General features: G+C 45.8%; 1 protein-coding gene across 3 annotated transcripts; it reads right to left on the reverse strand.

Annotated features, from left to right (window-relative positions):
- Positions 1-2,820: 2,820 nt before the first annotated feature.
- On the reverse strand, positions 2,821-22,187 carry RNF20 (ring finger protein 20). 3 transcript variants are annotated; one of them, XM_085043409.1, is made up of 21 exons: positions 22,087-22,187; positions 19,123-19,174; positions 18,439-18,609; positions 18,155-18,322; positions 17,889-18,036; positions 17,544-17,726; positions 16,203-16,321; positions 15,254-15,400; positions 15,005-15,082; positions 14,559-14,678; positions 13,121-13,300; positions 12,790-12,925; positions 12,009-12,130; positions 11,298-11,695; positions 10,596-10,713; positions 9,187-9,336; positions 8,063-8,275; positions 6,037-6,162; positions 4,991-5,131; positions 4,560-4,661; positions 2,821-4,354 (listed from the first exon to the last, which is right to left on the reverse strand). In XM_085043409.1, exons 3-21 carry the CDS (start codon positions 18,565-18,567, stop codon positions 4,178-4,180), a joined length of 2,955 nt encoding a protein of 984 aa, XP_084899535.1. In that variant the 5' UTR covers positions 18,568-18,609; positions 19,123-19,174; positions 22,087-22,187; the 3' UTR covers positions 2,821-4,177. The 3 variants fall into 3 exon arrangements, with proteins under 3 accessions (XP_084899535.1, XP_084899533.1, XP_084899534.1); XM_085043407.1 differs by having other exon boundaries at positions 21,983-22,099; XM_085043408.1 differs by lacking the exon at positions 22,087-22,187 and adding an exon at positions 21,840-21,960.
- Between the last annotated feature and the right edge of the window lie 454 nt (positions 22,188-22,641).

Here is a 22,641-nt window from a genome sequence, read left to right on the forward strand (position 1 = left end):
CCAAGAGACTGGAGAGACAAGGAGCTTTCCAACAGCGAGAGTTCCTTGTTCCTCCACCTGACAGTACAGTGAGATTCCACTTTTTTAGCCCTTTCTGTGCATTAATTCAAAAAAAGAAAAAGATACCAAAAAAAGGTTTAAGCTGTTCATTGGAACTATGTCCCTTTGTTGGTACATTTTTGTTGTGTTCTGTATGGGTCTAGTCTCTGTTCATGTGAAGGCTCCTCACGGATGCCTCTTTATGCCAGGTGCTGTTCTGTGTTGGCAGTCCCTTCCCTCCTGGCACAGCCTCACGAGACAAATTCCTGGTGGCAAACCCACCACACACCATTCCCTCAGCTCTGTCAGCACAAATGCAGAGGTGGCTGCTCTGAGACTGCGGTGAAAGAACTCACCCAGCTTAAAATAACTTGGCAAAAACCAAACCACCACCTCTGTCTGCCTGTGAGCCTAGGCTGGACTTTCACTCCCACATGGAGAGAAGCTGTGCAAACTGCACCAGCCGGTGAAGGGATGGATTCACAGTGGCATAGGGCATGGATGAGTAGGGAGAGGGGGCACTACTGTAAATCAGTTTTTACCTCAAGAAGTGAAGTATTTGCCAGTGTGAAACTACTCCCTTAATATTTTCTGTCTTAAGCTGACAATAAGACTCTTTCTCACAGATGAGGTGACTCAGAGGGGCTCTGGTCCATGATTTATTCAGATACCCAGGTCCCATCAAAGCCAGAAGGCGTCACCAAAACCTCCCTGGGGATGAAGAATGAGATTTGTGATTTCAGAGGCAATGTACTGAGAGGAGCTCTCTCTCCCTCCTGGGTGATGAGGGAAGGAAGGGGAAGCTGTTCAGCATCTGAATAAACACTGCATCAACCCAACTGACTGTGTTTTTTAAATAGGGTTTCTACCAATTTTTAAACACCACTTCCCAACACATCCCATATTACAGAGCAAAAGAATGTTTGTAACACTGTCGCTTAACTCTGGTCTCCCAGATACATCACCAAAGTAATTTTTACCCTCCCTGTATCTCCAGCCTGCAGGAATGGTGCCCGGGGTGATGCTCCTGTTAGGTGCAGTTTAAAGGCTGCAGGCAGATTGAGAAAGACATTCTACCTTTTTGCACCTCTAACCTTTGAAAACCCCTTGCACAGGAGAAGCTCTGCATCTGCACTGAACGCTGATCACAGTGAGACCCAACTAATTAGTCTCATCAAGCGCTTATTGTCTGTTTCCTGCTCAGTGCTTGTTCTCTGCTCCTGGGCAGCAAATGTGTCTGCTCCTTCCAGCACAGTAACACGGGGAAGAGAAATGAGGCCATAGAACAGGGAAGTGGGATCCACAGGCCTGCAGGCTGGTAGCTCTAATAGATCTGGGATGTCTCTGCTTTCCTGACAAGCTTGATGGGCAAGGCACTGAAGTTGCTTCTGTTGCCTTTCCATTCTCTCCCTCCCTCCTTTAGATAATCAGCTTTTTAGAAAGCTTTTTATTTGGGTAGCATCTGGTACCTTACAACCTCCAACATCACTTGGTTAGAACAGATGAACATTGCTCTCTTTTTATTAAAACACTAGGAAAGAAGTATTTCAGTCCAATTTTATAAGTATTTTTATCAATGCTTTTATGTCCTTATGTCTACATGCATGAGCCCACAAATAGATTTTAAAAAAAGACTGAAAATGTTAATGATATCTTAAACAAAAATGTTTTGCTTCGAAGTTCCAACCAAACACCCAATCCTTCAACAAATCAGCCTTCATTTAAAAGCAAAAATGTAAGTGTAAAAATGTCAACCACCTAATAACTACTGTTAAACAAGTGTTTATTTCTGGTGGGTGTCTGAGGGGCTCCTCCCATGTCAAATGCAGAATAGGAATTGCTCTGAATTACTGCAGCACCAACTAGAAACCTTTTTGGAGAAGATCCCAACACAGACATAATTTGGCATGTTATTTTCTAGTTCAGCCACTGCTCCAGCCTGATCCCCTGGGGACAGGAGATTGCTGTAGCTTTCTGTGGGATGGGGAGTACCACAGACACTTCAGTACCTGCAGACTGTGCCAGAGGGCGAGGATTTGCTATGACAGAAACTGCACTGGAGACTGGAGATGAGATTTTGTTGTTGTCCAAGGCACGGAATTTAGAGAACCTTTTGATAAAGAATACTTGTCATCCCTTTACTTCTTTTACTCCTTCTAGTCCTGATAAATTTTAATTATTTCCATACATTCTGTTTCTCAATGTTTTAACTACAAGCAGAGAGAAACTCAGTGACTTCCAAAATTAGCTTGAAATAAGCTGTAACTTTAAAACAAAACCAACACGTTTTTCTTGCTGAGAGAGAACAGGAATTTCCAAAACTGTGAAACTACTGCAGATTGTTTCAAGTATCCATTTCCAGCCATGACCAGACAGAACCCAACGTGGCCAGCATGCACACAAAGCTTGGTTTCAGTAGAAAAGTGGTGCAGCAATGACTGGGGAAGGACAGAGGGGCTTTGCAGCTCTACTGGGCTCAGTTCAGTTCAGATTGCTGTTCACAGCTGTAAAAGGAACTCTCGCTGGTGTAGCAAAGCTGTTTGAAGATGCAGTTTGTTCATGACCCAGGTCCTGGTTCTGATGAACAAGCATTTCTAGCAAAAATTTACCATCAGCAATACACTATTCTTTACCCAAGCTGGTGCCTCAACCTGTAATCCAGGGAGCAACTTCCAGTGAAAGGGGAGAGGGTTCTACTTTCATTCCTTCCAACAGCTCTTACACCATGCCAGAAACTCTCAGCATCCCAGGTTCCCCTTGGACAGGCATGCTCCTTCTCACTTTTCAGGATTCATCATCATTTACAAGGCTTTATTAATATATTCTCAGTGCTCTCACAAAGATAATAATGAATAGTAAGAGGGTCTGTGATTAACTCCTTTCATTTTGTTTCTGTTACTTCCTACGTGGAACACAGGAAGGCAGTAAAGATTCCACAATTCAGGGGAGGGACAAGGACACCCATGTGACAAACCTCCAACAGGTGCACTTTCCATGAGAATTAAGTTTACAGGAGAAACACTACACCCTGTGAAGGAATGTTGCAAATATATTCACATTTTTATTTTAGGAGCAGACTTCAAATGCAGCCTCCAACCACAGGGAGCACTAAGACTCCAACCCACACCACATACCTCACAAAATTCCCAGCAGCCATGACAAAATAATTGCAGAGATAATCCAGCATCTTGGCCCTTCTGTTGTGCCAGGAATGAGGTCCTGGGGAGACTTTGGCCAAAGGGACTAAAGTTGTTTCAGTTGAGCATATTTTGAAAGCAGAGGAAGGAAGAAACCTCGCTACTTTAGAAGTTTAAAGCTTGTGAAAAATGTTTCCAATAACTGGAAAAAGGATGGGAGCACAAGACATACATGACCAGAGGCAAGAAAAACAAGAAAAATATACCAAACAACAACTTTAATTAGATTTTGTGCATAACAAGATTAATCTGTGTGGTAAAGTTGCAACAAAGGAACCCCTAAAAATCCTTTTCTGGTAAGGACAATGACAGCAATGCCTCAGCCTAGGGGAAGGTGACCACATCAATAAGGGCTCATCAGTGGAATGCTATTTTCAAAAAGTCTCCAAAATCTTTGCTTTTTCTCCTCTTCTGGATGTTTAGATGTGTTTGTTTTGGGGCTAGGGAGGATGTTTCCTAGTGCACCAGCCCTCAGAGGTTCTTGCCCTGACTGAGGAAGATACACACCTAAGGAGCTGCTGCATTGAGTCTAAGATTCAACTACTTGGCCTCTACTGAGCCTGTTCATTGGGAAACTATTCTCTCACAGGAGCACTCACCTTGATGGGGCTTAATTAGCATCCAAAGCAAACCCCTCAAATAAAGCTCTCACTGACCTCTGCTGTACCTCAAACTGCTTCCATGCCACCAAGGCAAGACTTTAGTTGGATGTTTCCACCTTGGCAGTGTGAAAGTGAGGGATGTGACATTTCCTCTCAGGCACAAAGAATACACAAAAACCTAGCGCAAGAACAGAAAGGGGAAAGAAAGGAACCAAGATCCAGAGTCTGTTTCTTTCGATACCCTAAACACACCTCCCAGAAGACACTGCAGATCAGCCGGCAGAAGCTCACAGAGAGTGAGGGAGGCTAGCCAGCACAGGCAGAGACTGTGTGAGTGACTCAGCCGATGTAGATCCTGTGGAAGTCGTTGGCCCCAAAGGCCGCGTTGCACTTGGGGCACTTGCGCTGCCGCGTGTCGTAGCGCGTCTTCACACACTCGAAGCAGAAGACGTGGAAGCACTTGGTGAGCACTGCGTCCTTCTTGCGCATGTTGCAGCACGGGCACGTCAGGCGGGCCTGCAACACACACACAGTGCTGTGAGGGACCTGCAGCACACCTGCTGGGCTCAAAGCTGTCTGAACATGGAGGTCCTTCCGCTCCTCAGAAGGACCACGTGGTTTCTTCAATGCCGGAGTAGAGATGAGAGATGCCAAATACTAAAAGCGTGTCTATAGACCTTCTGACTAAAGTAAAGAGGGAAGCTAATAGACAGATACTCACCTTGTAATCCTTGATTTCCTCCATCAGGATCTCATCACAGTTGGGAACCATGTCAGGCTTCTTTGTGGTCTCCAGCTTCCTGCGCAACCTAGAAATATCTTCCTGCATAAAAACAGGAGACCAAGTGAATGAGCAGCACATTTTCTGTCACAGCTTCTGCAGGCACCAAAGAGAACACGCACCTGGCTAAGTCATGCCCCCCAGTTTTATCCCCAATAATCCAAGAGACAACATGATCATCTCATGCCCCAAGTACTGTCAGTGATCAGTGGGCAAAACCTCTAAGAGCCAAGACCTTCAGATGAAGCTGAAATTGAAGTGAAATTGGACACCAAAAGAGTGGCTTACTTGAAACCCTCTCCAAGCTCAATGTACAAGGAAAAGGACACTAAAGCAGACAGATACTGAAGGACTGTGCAAACAATATGTACCTCAGCCCTTTTGAAGTTGAACATCTCTTTCTCTCTAGTTACTCTGTTTTCCACAATCTCCTCCTGAAAATCATGTAACTTCTTCTGAGCCAGCTCTAGCTGGGCCTTCAGGTCATCTGCAAGCTGGGCTGCATCCATGGCCTGAGAAAGAAAACCAGTACAGACATACCAAACACAGAAGAACAGCTTTAGTGATTTCTAATCACTTGTTATTATCCTATTATTAACAAGTTCTAATCATTTAGCTTCAAGATTCCCCTCAGCAAAGCCAAACCATGTCACACTGCAAAGCATGTCACTTAAACACTAATCATCACCCAATTCTCTTCTTAACGTGTTTTCAGCCTTCAAGCTCCCACATTTTCTCTGTTAAATAGTTTAGAGGCATTTCTATAGCTGAATTGGACAGAACTGCAAGATACCTATTTCTATTGATTTTCTCTCTTCACCAGTTCTGACCTTATAATCAAGTTTCCTTAAAACCACAAATTGTTGTATTAAGCACAGATGACTCTCCTGAATTCTCCCCAGCTCCTCTTCACAGTGATATTCCTGCTTTCCTTTCTGCCCATCTTAACATAATTTCTGCATTTCTACTAAAACTTAACAACAAAGGCAGCATCAACCATAAGACTTAGTCTTATTTTACTGGTAACACACCTACGTTATTGATCTTAGGCATTAGTTAAGTGTTCACATTCCCCAGCCATATTTTCCTTTCCTACAAAAGCTTTGACCCCAGTTAACTTCATCTGGCTGCTGCCTCTTTTTTCACCATAGGTTTCCTATAAAGGCACTTTACTTCAGCTCCCTAATCAGGCTTTCCCAGAAACATATATGACCTGCTCCTCCTTATCAAAGGAAAACATCAGTCTAGAGTACTTTAATCATAATTCTCTCCAGGACCCCTCAGCCTTCTGGTATACTCATCCAACACCAGGGAGTATCAGGTTCTGTAATACCAGTGAGAGCTCAAAGCCTTCTATGCCTCCCACAGGGCAACAGCTCCACCTTACAACCCAAGAGGAAACGAAGCCATCACTCACCTTGCGCTTGTTCATTTCCAGGGCCTGTGTTCGCAGACCTAACTCCTTCTCTCCTGTTCCAATACTGCTCTGCAGTAAGTGCTCCTTCTCCTCCAGCTTACGTACAACCTGCAGCTGGGCATCCACCTTGGAAAGGGAGAGAGATGGTATAGAAGGAATGAATGCATGCTCTGTGGCTCTTCAGAGCTGTCGTTAAAACTGCAGGCTAAAACTACCCCTGCTTCCCCATCACCAAGGAGTGCATCTTCAGCTTGCCTTTTCCTCCCTGAACAGCCATTGCCTGTATCCAGAGAGCTCTATCCAGGTACCTCTGGTCAATACTTTAAAACTTAGCAGTCAAATATTTGCAACAAAGATGTCTTAATTTCTGGACAGTGGCTTAAAGAATTGCTCCAAGGCAGTGAACAGTTCCATCTTGGTTCCAAGGATGGCAGGATATAGAGTCACAGAATGGAATGGATTGGAAGGGACCTTAAAGATCATCTAGTCCCAACCTCCCTGGGATACCTCCCACTAGGCCAGGTTTCTCAAAGCCCCATCCAAGCCTAGCTTTCAACACTTCCAGACATTGAGCATCCACAACTTCTTTGGGTAATCTCTAGCAGTGCCTCACCCCGTTTTGAGTAAAGAATTTTTTCCTAACATCTAATCTAAACCTGCCCTCTTTCAGCTTAAAACCATTGCCTCTTGTCCTGTCACCATACGCTCATAAAAAAATCCTTTCCCTCCTTTTTCTAAGCCCCCTTCAGGTACTGGAAGGCTGCAGTGAGGTATCCTCAGAGTCCTCTCTTCTCCATGAACAACCCCAGCTCTCTCAGCCAGTCCTTGTGGCAGAGGTGCTCATTTTATCTCATCATCTTTGTGGCCTCCTCTGGACTCACACCAACAGGTCCATGTGCCTTTCCTAAGCTGAGGCTCTGGAATCCTGGATGCAGGACTGCAGGTGGGGTCTCAGGAGGGCAGAGCAGAGGGCCAGAACCCCCTCCTTCAACTTGCTGCCCACAGTGCTTTGGGTGCAGCCCAGGATGCAGCTGGTTTTATGAGCTCCCAGCATGCACTGCCAGGTCCTGTCCAGCCCCTCATCCACCAGAACCCCCAAGCCCTTCTTTGTTCCAATGTTCTCAATTACTTCTCCCAGTCTGTACTTGTACTCATGACTGGAACAGTTCAAACCAAACCATGGTTTCCAATTCCTCCTGCTCATTACCAATATATACAGCTATAGAGAAGTACCATTACAGCAGGACAATTACTTCCCACTTTTCTTCACCCATGTGCTCCCCATAGCAATGACTTTTATGAGCCTTTTATGCTCATACAGCAGTCTCAGCATCTTACTGAGACAGACCCCTTTGAAGCCTGATGCATTCCTAGGCTGGTGAGAGGAACGTTCCCTCCTGTACTGATTTTGGTGAGGACAGTTAATTCTCTTCACAGCAGCTCACGTGCTGCTATGTTTGGCATTTTGGAGCAAAACAGTGCCAATAACACACTACTGTTTTAGCTGTTTAGCTGAGCAGTGCTTACACAGCATCAAGACCTTCTGTGTCTCATGCTGCCCACCAGCACACAGGCTGAGGGTGCCCAAGAAGCTGAGATGCCACACAGCCAGAACAGCTGATCAAGCTGGCCCAAGGGGCATTCCAACCATACAGTGCTGGGCTCAGCAATAAAAGCTGGTGGAAAGGAGGAAGTGGGAGGATGTTTAGCACTGCAGCATTTATTCAATAACAATAAGGCATGATGAAGCCCTGCCTTCCTGGAGATGGCTGAGCTCCTGCCTGCCACAAGGAGTAATGAATTAATTAATTTTTTGCTTTGCTTCTGTGCACAGCGTTACTTTAACTGTTGAACTGCCTTTTATTTCAACTTGCCTGTTTTCTCCCTTTTGCCCTTCGAATTCTCTTGCCTACCCCTCAACAGGGGAACAAGCAAGCAGCTGTGTGCAGCTGCCTACCAGAGATAACCCACAACACCTCCACCTTCCCCATCAGCTCTCCTGTCCTCTCTCCTTTCTCCATATTACCTGTGTTTTCAGTGTCAAAACTTGGTCTGCCAGCTCCTCCTTTTCCTCCTTCAGCAGCTTGTGGATCTGATTGGACTTGATACGTTCTGACATCAGCTTGAAATTGGCATCATCCTTCTCCCGCAGCTGCTGCATCAGACGGATGTTCTGCTCTTGCATGTCTTCAAAGGCTTGGCCTGTGACATCCATTTCTGACAGCAGGGCCTCTTCCTCCTGCAAAAGAATCATAGGGTCTGGCAAAACTGTCCCACAGACCCCCTACAGTGGCCCTGAACACTCTACTCAGAGACACCAAACCTAGCACAGCTGAAGGAAGATTCTTGGTATGAGGGAACATTACCATCCCAACAACCAGAAAATTGTGCTAAGTCTGCACCACAGCAGAGATACTCTGAATCTGAAGGTGTACAGAAAGGATGGTCATCTGTGGTTTGTCTGACAGAAGCATCTTTGACACAGTTGCTGCCAGAGCTGGGCAGTAACCAACTCCCAATATCCAGCAGCTGAACAGCTGTCAGACACACCAGGCCAAAAATTCTACATGCAGACAGTTTGACAGCTTCAACTAACAGGCTGCCAAGCCCCTTCAACTCACTTTGGCCACTTCAGCATTGACAAGGTAGAGCAGCTCTATTCTACAGCAAAATGCATCTGAATTCTAAAAAAGTACATGTCAAGTCATTGGCTTGCCTCTACCCTACTGAGGTGGTCCTGCTCTCTCACTGGATTAAGCCTTTTTTAGTGGAGGGTATGTATCCATACCATGCAAATATATTCACTACATGAACTGAGGAGATAATGACCTTTAAAAAGGCTCCCCCAAAGGCTGATAAAACCATTTCTCCTTTGTGCACTTCACCAAGACCAAATGTTTAATTGCTTATTTAGTGTTTGTTATTAAACATTCCCCACCATTGCCTGCCTGTGACACCCTGGAGTTGAGGGAGTAATTTTGTTGGTGGTTCTTTAGCTTGTTCCATTTTCTTCCCCATTGGTAAACAAGGACCAAACTCACATCCCTGGCTCAAACAGATATAAATTCCTTCTCTCTTACTGGATGTAACATGAAGGCAGCTCCTTCACAGGTCCTCCAGCCAAAAGAGAACTCATCACAAACTTCTCACCTGCTTAGCCATGGCAAGTTTCTTCTGTAAATACTCAATTTGTTCCTCCACTGCTCGGATCTTGCGAAGGGCATCCTCATCAGCCATCTTTTTACTCTCCTTTTTCTCCTTGTCTTCCAATTCTTTCACCCTCTGCCTCAGTTCTTCAAGCTACAGGAACAAATGAGAAATGACACTAAACACAAGGATGTGCCCTGAGCATTGTTAAGACCTGTTTATAATTCTCTGAAATTCTCTGGAACACTCAGGACTGCCTTCAAAGCATGGGAAAAGAAAACCCTTGCCATTTTGGTACAGGATTACCGGCAGATGTACCCTTGAGACAGGCTGTAAGCCCAGGATCTTGACTTTGAAAACTGAAAACACCTTTGAAAATTTCACATCTTTTATCAGAGTAGGAACATCAGTCTTTTGCAATTGTACGTTTATGGATATGTGGACAGAGAGCATCTGCTCCTTTAAGTGCATCTGGTCAAGGACCTTTTTCCATGCAAAAAGGAGATAATAAGAAGGAAGGAAGATAAAACACATGGAGACACAAACTTGGCAGACAAGTGATAAGGAAAGCAGTGATGAGAATGAAACCTGGTCACTCACACTAATTGATGAGAGCACGTGAGAGTGTGAGAATGTTTATTCCGTCAAGGTTATCTGAGTGTGGGAGAAGGAGAAAATCAGGAACAAAATACACAGAGACACAAACCTGACAAAACAAACATGGAGACAAAGAGAGGAAGCAGACCTCTACAGTCACAAGTTGACAGACTTCCAAGAAACTACAGGGACCACTTCCAGGAAAATCAACTTGGACTCTGTAACTGGTGACACTGTAAACCAGGAATGACTCCTGAACTAGGAGGGCTGTGGGAATCAGGAGCTGTTCAAATCCAGATGCAATGTGCAGGGAAATGGAGAGCAAGGATGAACAAGTTTGGGTTAGACAGAGAAGGGTATAAAAGGAGCCAGTCACATGTGGCAGTCAGTACACACCTGTCTGGCTCAGCCCTGCACATGATCATTGCATCCTGTCTTCCACTATGTTGTATCTTTTTATTACACATTTTCTTAACTATCTCTGCATAATCTAACTCTTTACCCCATCAATGTGGGCTGCACTGAGTAAGTGCTGCCTATAGGTGAGATCTGCGTGTGAAGAAGATAAGAGGGGCCTGGAACCACATGGGTACCAAACAGAGGGATAGCTGATACTTGAGGGATCCACAAATGTGTCTGTGCTTATGAACCTAGAGATTGCTGTGTGCGTGCTTGCACTGTCTCCAATCTCTCTTTTAAGTGACAAGGCTGCAAAGAAAACAATCCCTGGTTTTGAAGAGAAACAACACAGTCCTGCTGCAGAGTATCTGAAGTTTAAATAACACATTAAAAAGAAAAAAGCAAATTAGAAATACCTCAGCTTTTGCCTTCTTCTCAGCTGCCATCAGCTGCACTTTGTCTCTCTGCTCTTTAGGGGCAGAGCGGTACATATCTAGCAACAGCTTCATCTCCTTCTGGCTCTCCTGGGCCTTCCTGGAGAAAGGGAGACAGACCACTGTGAGAACACAGCAGGAAAGCCACACTGCTACACAGCCAGCATGCTAGTCTGACAATATTTTCTCCATCTCCCACATGGATATGGAGTTATCCTTGCCTCATTTTATTGTGTAACATAATACAGCAAATAAGTACAGCCTGGAAAAGAAACACGTTCAGGCACATGGGGTCAAAAGCAAGAAGTGGGGTGAAAATGAAACATGTATCCTAACAGTAAGCTACAACGATCCTTTTCTGCTCTGGTAACCATCCAGGAGAGGGAAGAACGCTGTGTCCTTTATTAATAACCTGCTGCTCTAAAGTTTTGTGCAATTGTTACAACAGCAACAAATAAACATCGATTGGCCCATACCATGAAGTGTCTGGTTGGGTAATTCATGCTTTAGGCTACTGTAGGAAAAACACTACTACATTGACCAAATCACAATCAGAAACAGAGGCTGCCAAGAAACTCTCTTGGCTTCAAACTTCAATGATACTGATCCCGTAAGAGAAGAACACATGAACATCCCAGATTGGGCACTGCTCCTGCAGGAAAGGGAGGGACAAACAGCTCTTACTTGAGCTCAGCCTTCAGCTGCTTGATGACTTCAGCCTCCTTCTTTCTTCCATCTTCATGCTTCCCTTTCTCCTTCTCTTTGGACTCTCTCTCCTTCTCAGATTCCTTCTGCTTCTGCTTTTCCCGCTCTCGTTCCTTTTCCTTCTCTTTCTCTTTTTCTCGTTCTCTCTCTTTCTCCTTCTCCTTCTCTCGTTCCCTCTCCCTTTCCCGTCTCTCCCGCTCCCGTTCCTCTTCATCTCGCCTGGCCTTCATTTCATTAACATCTTCAGAAGCAGCCTTGGGAACAGACACTTGGGCAGAAGGATCATCAGGCTCCTGCTTGACCTCTGGAGGTTCTTCCTTTGTGTCTTCAGTGCTGGACTGGGACTGCAGGAGAGCACTGCCACTGCGAGAGCGGATCTGGTGTGGAACAGCGAGAGATGGCAAAGAAAACAAACCATTATTTAGTCAGAAATCTTCCTTTCCCCCCTCTCCCTTCTCTTCCAAGATCCATGCCTCTATTCCTCCTTCATAACTGCTACTACTTTTCACACAGCTACAAAGGAAGACCACTCATTTGGTCAAGGTAAGGAGCAGAGTGCAGAGCTCCACAGAAAATTTCACTGCATCCTGCACACCATATCAGACAGGTTGATACTGCTGGCAAGGGTGACAGCATTCCCCCTTCTCCCAAGCACCTTCCCTTCTTTTCTGGTATTTCCTGCTGTGATACCTTGCTCAGGTCAGACTGGGCCTCCCTCAGTTTGCGCTTGTACCTCAGCACCTCTCCCTTCAGCTGGTGGTTGTGATTCTGGAGGCTGCTGATGAGGTGACGCATCTCCCGATTAATTGGGCCTGCAGAAACAGAAACACCACTGTAACAAAACACACGTCTGTCTGTCACCCTTCTGTGAGGACTGTCATGGAGATGGAGAACAAGCTAGGTGACAATGACAAAGAACAAAATAAGACTACCACTCTGCCACACAACAGAGCAACACAAAACACTTGCAGAGAAAAAGTCGTAACAGTTTTATATGCAATTTTAAGTCCTTGCAAATTCACAGTCCTAATTTTCCCACTAACATTATTTTTATGCCCATGATCCTAAGGGAAACGTGTCATGTTACAAAAGAAATCTGATTTAAATGCTACTTCAGAAGTAACTTATTTCATCTGGTGAAGTTTGAGAATTACTGCTTCACCATCCAGATTGTCCTTCCAGACTTGGAAATTAATCCTCCCCCCACAAGTAATTTTTAATAATGCAAAATACCCAGTGATAAACCAAATTATTATCAAAATGTATGTATTATGCAGGACCTAGAAGGAAGTCAGATAGCATAGAACTGGCCTCCCAATAAAAGAGGTGAAGAGCTTTGTTTTTTGAGATTAAGCACAAGTATTCAACAGTAACAAAGAATCAATCCAGTTGTTCTAGCGCACTGTAGCCCCTAAAGGGTATTGAGGGTTAGCTGGTGTTTGTGTTTAGGAACAGCAGAACAACACCATACCTGCTTGCTCATTGGCAGCAAGTGTCTGTTCAAACTCGATCCTCAACATCTCATACTCTTTGCGGACTTGTGCCAGGGTGTCCTCCAGCTGAATCACCTCTGTGCGTAGCTTCTTGTGAAGGCTGACCTCATCCCTCTGAGGAACAAAAAGGAAACAGAACTTGGTGCTTTGAACCTGGAGTATCTCTCACCTCATCAACATAAGGTACCAGAACAGCCTGAATTATTGCAGAAATGTAAATTTCCTGAGCATCTACCGAGCCACACAGACCCAGCAGTGATGATTGGTGGCATGACAGAGCTCCCTAGGCTGAGGGAGAAGAGGTGTTACCTCGATCAGTTCCACCTGGCGCTGGTGTGTGGCACGGGTGCCGTGGAGCAGTGTGCGGGCCTCGTCAAGGTGTGCCTTCAGCTGGAGACTCTCGTTATACAAAACTGAAAATTGGGACTGCATGCAACGATATTCCGGGGTCTCCTTCACAGCCTCTTCCACTGCTCGTCGCAGCTCAACCTAGTCGGGACACAAGAAAACGCCACAAAAAGAAAAATTATCCCCTTGTCTTTGTTTTGTCTCCTGCAAGACAGGAGAACAGTGAATCAAGCTCTCACAAGCAAAGACAAAAGTAGAACTTCAACAGCATTTCTGTGAGGTAGGTACAAGTGATATGCCTCAGCATCAATTTTAAAAGTCTCTGCTTTCTCTGCATGGACTAGGCTCTTTCTCCTGCAGAGCCACTTGATGAAAGTTCTGGACTCTTAGGTCCTGAAATAGTTGCTCTCAAAGACATGAACTTGGAAAACATAATAAACAGTAATTACCTAAATCAATAAAGATAGACACATAGAAAAGTATGAGAGAACAGAGAAGATGCACATGCAAGTAGGCATTATGTTACACTTCTACCAGTATATGACATGACTGAAAGGAAGAGAAATTAAAAAACACAGGTACAGAACTGATTTCCTAGAAAAAAGTTTGCAAATAATTGTGACTAGCAGCAGTGAAACAGACACATATACACAGGCATTCAGCTTAAAAGCAATTAAGAGGAAAAGAAAAAGAGTTGTGAGCTAAAGACCATTTCTCTCTAAACAAACTCCTGTGGATAAACAAAATTCAGAGGTGCCTCAAGACAGTTACTAGCATCAGATATCTGAAATTTACGTTACTGAGACAGACATTTCTTTTAAAAGACACTGACCACCAAGATGACATTTGGATTATTCTCTCCATCATATACTTATCTACTTATCTACTACAGAGTCATAGCTTCTTGTGCTAATATCTTTAAAACATCAGAAAATCACAGGCTGTTTCCTATGTATCTATTCCTCACGCTGGGAAAGACATAAATACATTGAGTCTTTCAAGAGCCTCTCTCCCCTCACAAATTCCCCAACTGTTCCAGTTCTCTGGTTCCGCTTGCACAGGGCATGGGGAAGGTGGAAGAGGGGTCAATACTTGTGAAGAGGTGAAAACAGTTTTAACCAGACATGGTTAAAATGTACTGAAAGATCAGAATGGATACGGACAGGAAACCATAACAATTTCGAACCTACACTGTGACTACATGGTGTCCCCAATGCACTGAACTGCAAGCGTAGTCACAGACTCACTGAATCATACCCTGTACAAAGTGTGACACAGCTGAAGAGCAGGCTCAGAATAGGCACTGCTAATGAGGCTTTCTGGAGACACAGCACTGCAAAGCAGAGGATAGCTCATCACACACAACACCTTCATCCTCACAAAGGTACAGACATCTCACCTTGAGCTTTTCATTCTGTGTTGTTACTTCCTCAAGATCCTGGCGCAGTTCCTCCAGTTCATTAAGGCGATTCCCAGCAAGCTCTTTATTCTCTTCCAGCTCTGCATTCATCTCCTCAAACTGTTGGGATAAATTGCTTGTAAATCCTAATGTTAATGTGTCTGCTGAGAGTACTAATGAAGTATCTGTTTATGCAGTAACTGCAATTACAGACTGAACAGTCAGGCAACATGACCAAGTGGAACAGAGTCTAATTCCACAAGATGTTTCATAAGTAGGAAACTTCTACACAGACAAAATTACTTGACCAATCACCCAGATTTGTGGCAAAGAATCTAAAAATTATCTATAATAAGCATCTAAATTCTGTTTAAACCGTGGCCCTATGTACAAGTTCCCCTTGACTTTATTCTTCCCCTTGCCCAGCACCAAGCTCCTGACCTTACCTTGCGGGCATTAATGGTGATTGTTCCCCCGTAGAGGCTGCTCCCAGCTCCATACACCTTGTAGCCTTTGGAATTTACCTGCAAAAACCGCAACAGGTTTCCTCAAGATCACATTAAATACTGACAAGATGGATGCAGCACATCCAAGACCAGGTTCTCAGTTCTCACAGCAAAGTACCACGAGAGGATGTCACCCATCCAAACCCATCCCCAGTTCCCAGGTGTCCTGGCCAGAAGAACAGTGCTTACTCGTTCCAGGACATCGGCCAGGTGGCGGTTGAGCCTCTGCTCCCTCTTGCGGATCTTGTCAATGTCCCACTGAAGGTCATCAATCATGGTCTCCAGGACAGACACCCGGGATTCTGCTGTCTCCACCCTCTCTTGCAGCTTGGAGAACTGCAATCAAAGGAGTTTTTCAGCCAGCATATTGTGAGCCTGCTCAGGAGTAATTTTTCTCTTATTCACCATGTGCTTTTCACCTTTTGGCATGGTGACAGACTACTCAATGAACTCACCCGAATTTTACACTGGCCAAATCCCAAGATAGTAACAAAAATAAAACAAAACTGAAAATAGAAAAAGAGCAGGACGCCAGTAATACCTGGCAGAATACAGAGGCAGCCACCTCAGCTTATTCAAAGGCTTTTTTTGAGTTTAATCTTTTCAGTTCCTATGTCCATCTACTCTACAGACCACTTACATGCTCAGAGGTCTAACACTGAGCAAGGCCAGCATTAACACAATTTTTAAATGAACTGGAATCTCTGAAACAAATGCTGCTAATAATGTGAAAACCTTAAAGACTGGGATCCTCTTGTAACTGATATCATTACAGTCAAATGACACAGAGAAACCAAGGAATTCAGAATGACAAGGATGTCACTCCAGTGTCCCAGGTGTCCACACAGCCACCTCAGCACCACCTGCTCCCACCTCCTCTGCTCTCCCCTTTTCTTTTAAAGTTCATTGCAACTCACTGGCTTGCTTACACTCTTTCCTTTAGTGATGTAACAAGTAAATCAATCTGAGTTCTACAGAAAATCTACGTACAGTTCACCACAATAAAAGCTGTCATAACTTTCAAACCATGTTGCTCCTGTGCCTGTCCAAGGAAATAAACTGCTTTCCAAACTATAGTAACCATACATTATGCTAAGCAGGACCCCAAAGCAGATTTCTTTCCCTCTCCTTTTCATACCTCCTGAGACATGATTCTGTGCTTCTCCTGAAGAACATCAGCCAGCTCCTGCAGTCGCCCATTCTCATGTGACAGGTAGGTATTCAGCTCCACTACTGCTTCTTCCATCAACGTAATATCTGAAAGGTGCACAAAGAAAAGGAAATGAATGGACATCAAGGAACTCTGATTTAAATTCTAAACAGCAAAGAGAGAAATAAGCAGAGAAGGAAATTTCTGGGTTTAACTTCAGTTGACTGTACCTCTCCCACAGGTGGTTCCTGAGGGCCTCATCTCCATCTACAGAGAGCTTTGTCTTGCACTCCCTAAGCAGAAGGCTCTGCAGTTTAACAACGCTGCACATTTCTGACCTGGATATCATCCCCTCACATCAAGAGATCACTTTAGCTGTATTGGTATCAGCAACCCAGAGCATGCCTTGGAACCCAGGGACACCCAAATGCAGGCCAAATTCACACATAAACCTGCTACAACAGCTGGCTTGGGATGGCACATCAGGTGACAACCACAGCACCTGGGGGACAGGTGAAACTACAGCACCCAAATACAGGCTAACATGGCACCAATGTCAACACTACTACAGTTTATGAGTGCTAACTAAGGATGGCAACATTTCCCTGCACCATTGCCAGACTTGTCAGAGCTCCTTGGTCAGACCATACAGAAGGCACACCAGGGATGTGCTGACATTCCACCCAAGTTTTTGTTCAAAAGATTAAAATTCTAACCCTAAGCATTTTAAAGAGTTATCTAAGTGCTAAGTGAATCTGCTGTGTTAATTTTTAGAAGCTGGTAATTTGGCTTTTTCTGCAGAAACTCTGCTATGGTCACCATGACAGCTATACTAAGCATACCATGCCATTAGACGGGTACCATTCTGCTCAAAACTCAGTGGAAACTGAGCAGTTGGTTATTCCTACACCTTCTACTAAACTGCAAATGAGAAGGAGTCCAACATCAGTTTGCAATGCTGATTTAACTTCTTCACTTGTAAGCAGGAAGCCTTTTATGTGGTGGCTGAGGACAGCTGGGTGACAAGGTTCAACCGTGTTCTGTAACTCCTCAGGTACATGAACACAGTACTGGCAGCAACAAGCTGCTTCTCAGCCCAACACACTGGGCAGAGCTACAGCATTCAAATTTAGAGGTAGCTACACTACGCTTCTGGTGGCACATGGTCCTTTATTAGAGGTTTTGATAATGAGAGTTTGGAAAGCCAAAAAAATTCATTTGGAAAATAAATGCACATGAGAAGGACTAGACCTTAATGCTAACAACACAGGATTAGCTCTAAGGTGGGGGCAGATGAGCATTCTTGAATACCTGCCACCTTGGTCATACCTCCACTATTAAGCTTGTGAGATAGCACATCCACCTTCTCCTGCAGTTTGTCATACATTGTCACTATCTGGGCAACAGCACGGCGGGAGGACTCCACACGCTCCTGCAGCTGAGATTCTATCTCCTCACTGGTACTGCTGGCTAGAGTGGCAAGGAAGGAGAATGCTGGCTCCATTCCTTCCCCTGGGAACATAAAGAGGTAAAAAAAGTAAACGCTCTAGAAGGTAGCATATCACTGATCTTTACAATCACAAAAAAAGGTCTCTCTCCGCCTTTACACAGGGACATCAGCATTCTCTGGAGCTGAAATCCATCTTTCCCACTATTCCCAGACAGGCGCCTTACCTCGTTCCCTCTCATCTTTGCGCTCCTGATTACTGTCAGAGTCTGGTTCAGGTTCTGGTACCACCAGCGCTTTTCGTTCAGACAAAAGGTCTCCAAGACCTTGGTCCAGGTCAAAGCGTTTAAGGATGATGCGGATATTTTCATCAAACTGAATGATGGGACAGACAAGGCAAGACAAGATAAAGAATGGATGTGAACAAAAGGAGTGCAGTGGTACAGGAGAGACAAGAGAACAGTGTATATAAAGTAACAAACCCGTTACCAACCTGATTCCAGTATCTGTTGATGATCAGCAGAGAGGCATCATCAGTGGCCTGCCGGCGCTCCAGCTTCTCGATGTGCTCCCGCAGCTCATCTTCGATCGCCTGGCGCTGGTCAAGCATCTCGGCGAGCTTCCGGTTCTTGGTCTGCAGGGTCCGGATGTCCAGCTCCTCCTGGGCACAAACACACAGGCTAGGTCACACAAGGGATCATACTGACCCTGGAGATATTTTTGCTTCCAGATGAAAAAAAAGGAGAACTGGAATGGGGGTATGCAAGGAAGACATACCGTTGAAGAAACGCCACCAAGTTTAATAGTCTCCACGGTGGTCCCTGAATCTTCAACACCTGCCTTCTTCTCTGGAGGTGCAGAAGGGCCAGGCTCTCCAGCCGTTCGTTTATTGCCAATTCCAGACATGGTGGCTGAAGTGTGTAGATTTCCACCTTTTCCAAGCTCTTCCTGAACATTAAAGAACACTATTAAAAAACACCAAACACACCCACACAATCAACTCGATGTGGGGCTTTTTAACACACTGATACATTGTGGTAACAAGACATCCAAACAGAGCAGATTATGGAACTCTAAAGATTTTGAAAAATATTCTTGGGAGGAATGGGTAAAAGTGGAAGACAGGTAAGTTGGTAAATCACTCAAGTGATCTTGCAGCTGGGAATAACCCTTGATAAAAAGGATATCTTCTGTCATGAGCTGGATTTAAGGGTGCCCACATCCCTGCAAGTGCACCTCTGCCCTGGTGTAGCTTTGGGATCCCACAAGGGGCAAGGCAATGGAAACAAACCTACTCCTTGAGTTCTAACTGTGAGTTTGTGCCTGCCTGTGATGACCCACACATTCTGGTCCAACATTAAGCTGTAAAAGACACCAGCAGGTGTCAGGATCAGCACTGCAAGCAGAAAGTTGATGGGAAAACATCCACGGCTCTGTAATGTTAAAATGGAAGCACTGTACCTTATTGTGTTCTTTGCAAAAAAATCTTCATCCCAGCTCAGTCTCTGCTTTTCTGCATTAACAAAAATTAACCAGGTTAGACTTTGGCAAACAACTGAGATGGTGTGTATGTGGCACAAGTTCACTTCACAACAACCAAACTGCTCCTATTGAATCTACACACAAAGCCAGTCAAAGCTGAGGGCAGCAACATCCTGGAAACAAGCCCTGTACTTAGAGATCTCACAAATCCTATGGAACTGAAAAGCAACTCTGAGCCAAGGCTTGTAGAGATCCATTCCAAGAGTTTTCCCGTGTATCACGAGAGATGCAGACATGTTTGAAGAGAATCCGTTCCTAACTTAACGCAGTTTGAAAAGCTCTGGACTAACAGAGAATACAGAACAGCTGAGGCTGGAAGGGAGGACTGGAAATCACCTGTCCTGTGCTCCTGGATGAAGCAGGGTCAGCCAGAGCAGGTTGCCAAGGCCATGTCCAGGCAGCCTGAGCATCTCCAGGCACAGAAACTCAGCCACATCTCTGGACAGCTTCTCTTGCTCATCCTCAACATTACAACAGATTTTTCTCATATCTGAACAGTATTTCCTATCGTTCCCTAAAATATTATTGAGCAAAATTAAAAGTATTTCCTCAAGGGGTTTCCAAAATGAATTGTGCAGCTGGAGATGAAAAATGGAACCAATCAGATCTCCACCAGACATGAGCTGCCGCCTTCTCCCACAGTCACTGATGCTGTGCCAGCCTCTAGACTGAATGAAACCAGAAGTGAATGAAATGCAGACCATAAAACCTGTGTTGTTCCATTTAAGCCTATAATGGCCTTTACAGTCAAACTAGGGGTTACAAACTGAACCTTCCACTTCCAATCTACTTTAATTGAGCAGTTCTACTGAAAGCAGTAGGGCCATTGTATTTTTAAGATGAAGCTGGTGCACTGCTTTGCCAAACCTCAGCATTTAACAAGCAGCTCATCTTGGCACTGCCCTTCATCCCATGCAAAATAATATAAAGATTATTTCCAAGTGAGTTATTGAAGCAGCACATATGGTATTCCTGTGAGGTATCTTTTAACACAAGCATTAAATTACACCTCAAATTAAAAAACAAAGGCAACTTCCACTGGACCATTTTACTCCTCTCAGCAGCAGCACTGACTTCAGCTGGAATTCTGAGGGCACTGGAAGGAGTGGGGGAACAACTTCCACTAAAGACATCTCATCTGTCCCCTGTCAGTCCAGCAAGCCACCAGCAACCACTGCCTTTCACACTTTTTGTCCACAGTCAAAATATCCTTTCCACTGCCTCCTGGCACCACCCCTCAGCTCCAGCTCCTCTCTCCCCACTTACTCACATTACTCACACCAGAACCCAACCCACTGATTTTCCTATGGCCACAGACCCTCTCTTTCACAGAATCACAGAACCATTTAGTACAAGAAAAACCTCTGAGATCATTGAGTCCAGCCTGTGAACCAACACCACCTTGTCAAGCAGACCACGGCACTGAGTGCCACGTCCAGTTTTTCTTTAAACACCTGCAGGGACAGGGACTCCACCACCTCCCTGACAGCCCCTTCCAATGCTTGACAGCTCCTTTTGCTGCTCACACACAGAAGAGGTAAAGAACTCTAAGCATGAACATACATTGCTTTGAATGTCAGATTTACTTCCTCTTTGACAAAGAAGAGCTGATCTGCACTGCTAACTGACCATGTAAGTTTTACTTACTCCCCCTGTATTTGCTTTAACAAAAGATGGATTTCTGATTACAAGCCCTAGAGACTGAACCTCAAATTAGATTCTCTCTTCTCATACACTACCATTCTCCAACTAAATCCGAAAGCCTTAAGGTTTTATTACATTTGCCATCACCAGCCATTCCTGCTACACTACAGAAACTACATTGCACACATAGAAACCTGTATTTATGTGCAGAATCACAGAAATAAAAGCACTGGGCAAATTTAAAAGCTGCTATTTGAGTTTATGCTCTCCAGCAGGAACAATGTTCCATCCACAAGCCTAACAGGGATTTTTTCCATGGCTTCCAGTCAGGCTCAGCACAGCAATCTTACGTATGGAAGGAGAAAGAGGAAAACTGTGAATCCCCTGCTCTGCCCGGCCCGAGTGAGGAACAGCTGGGGTGCTGAGTCCAGTTCTGCCTCCTTAGTACAAAGACACAGAGTTGCTGGAGAGAGTCCAGTGGCAGCCATAAAGTTGGTGTGGGGTCTGGAGCATCTCTCTTATAAGGAGAGACTGTCAGATCTGGGTCTGGTTAGTCTGAAGAAGACTGAGAGGGGATCTCACTAATACATACAGATATCTCCAAGGTGAGTGCCAAGAGGGTGGCCCAGACTCTTTTCAGTGCTGCCCAGCAACAGGATGAGGAGCAGCGGCCATAAACTAAAACACAGGAAGTCCCAGCTAGTCCCTACCCCAACGTGACGAAGAACCTTCCCACTGAGGGTGGCAGAGCACTGGAACAGCTGCTCAGGGAGGCCATGGGCTCTCCGCTCTGGAGACATCCCAAACCCAGCTGGATGTGTTCCTGTCACCTGCTCCAGTGACTGCCTTGGCAGGGCGATGGACTGGGCGATCTCCAGAGGTCCCTTCCAACCCGAACGATTCCGTGATTCAGCTTCCCACCCACACCAGCCGCTCCCACCCCTTCCCCGCTCTCCCCGATCCCGCGGGGCTCCTGTCCCTGCCTCCCGGACCTTCCCACAGCGCCAGCCGGACACGCCTCGGGCCCGTCCGTCCGTCCCTCGGCGGCAGCGCGGTGCCTCCAGCCCCCAGCGACTCCCCCTCTCTCCGCACGGCCCCCTCCCGGCTCCCCTCGGGCCCGGCCCGCCGCACAGACGCGCCGCACAGACCCGTCACGGCCGCCGCTCGCCCCGCGCCGCGCCGCGGGCAATGGCCGCCGCCGGCAGCGGCCGCCCCTTCCGGCCGCCATCTCGCCCTCACCCGGCATGGAGCCTCTGCCGCTTTGCCCGCGCCCGACATGGCGGCGCCGCGCGCGCCCGACGCCGGCGCCCTGACCCGCAGCAAAGATGGCGGCGGGGCGGAGCCGCCCTGCCCACAGGAGCGCCGAGCGTCGGCCTCCCTGCCGGCCCGGAGCACAGTCACCGCCCGGCGGGCTGGGAGCGCCTCGGCGCTGCGGAGGGTGGGCAGAACGCTCTGTGCCAGCCGCGGTGCGGCAGCAGCGCCGGGCAGTGACTGTGCCCCTGCACTTGGCCCTGCAGAGGCCACATCCGTGTTCCCCTCCAACAGAAGGGATGTTCTGCTTTTCTCAGTGTTGTTTGTAGATTAACTGGTTTGAATTACACTGTGAATTGTGCGGAGACAACTCAGGAGGTGAGGGGAAAAATGCTAGCAAAGATCTGAGTGGTAAGAAGAGAAAGAGAGGGATTAATAATACTTGTATGAATACTTGAGACACTTCTGTGAGGACAGTGGGAGAGCCAAGCAATCCAATGCCACTGCAGAGGAACTGCAGAGAAAGTCCTGCAGCAATTTGCA

The sequence above is a fragment of the Lichenostomus cassidix genome, chromosome Z, assembly GCF_008360975.1.
Source record: "Lichenostomus cassidix isolate B80296 chromosome Z, HeHo_3.0, whole genome shotgun sequence".
Taxonomy (NCBI): domain Eukaryota; kingdom Metazoa; phylum Chordata; class Aves; order Passeriformes; family Meliphagidae; genus Lichenostomus; species Lichenostomus cassidix.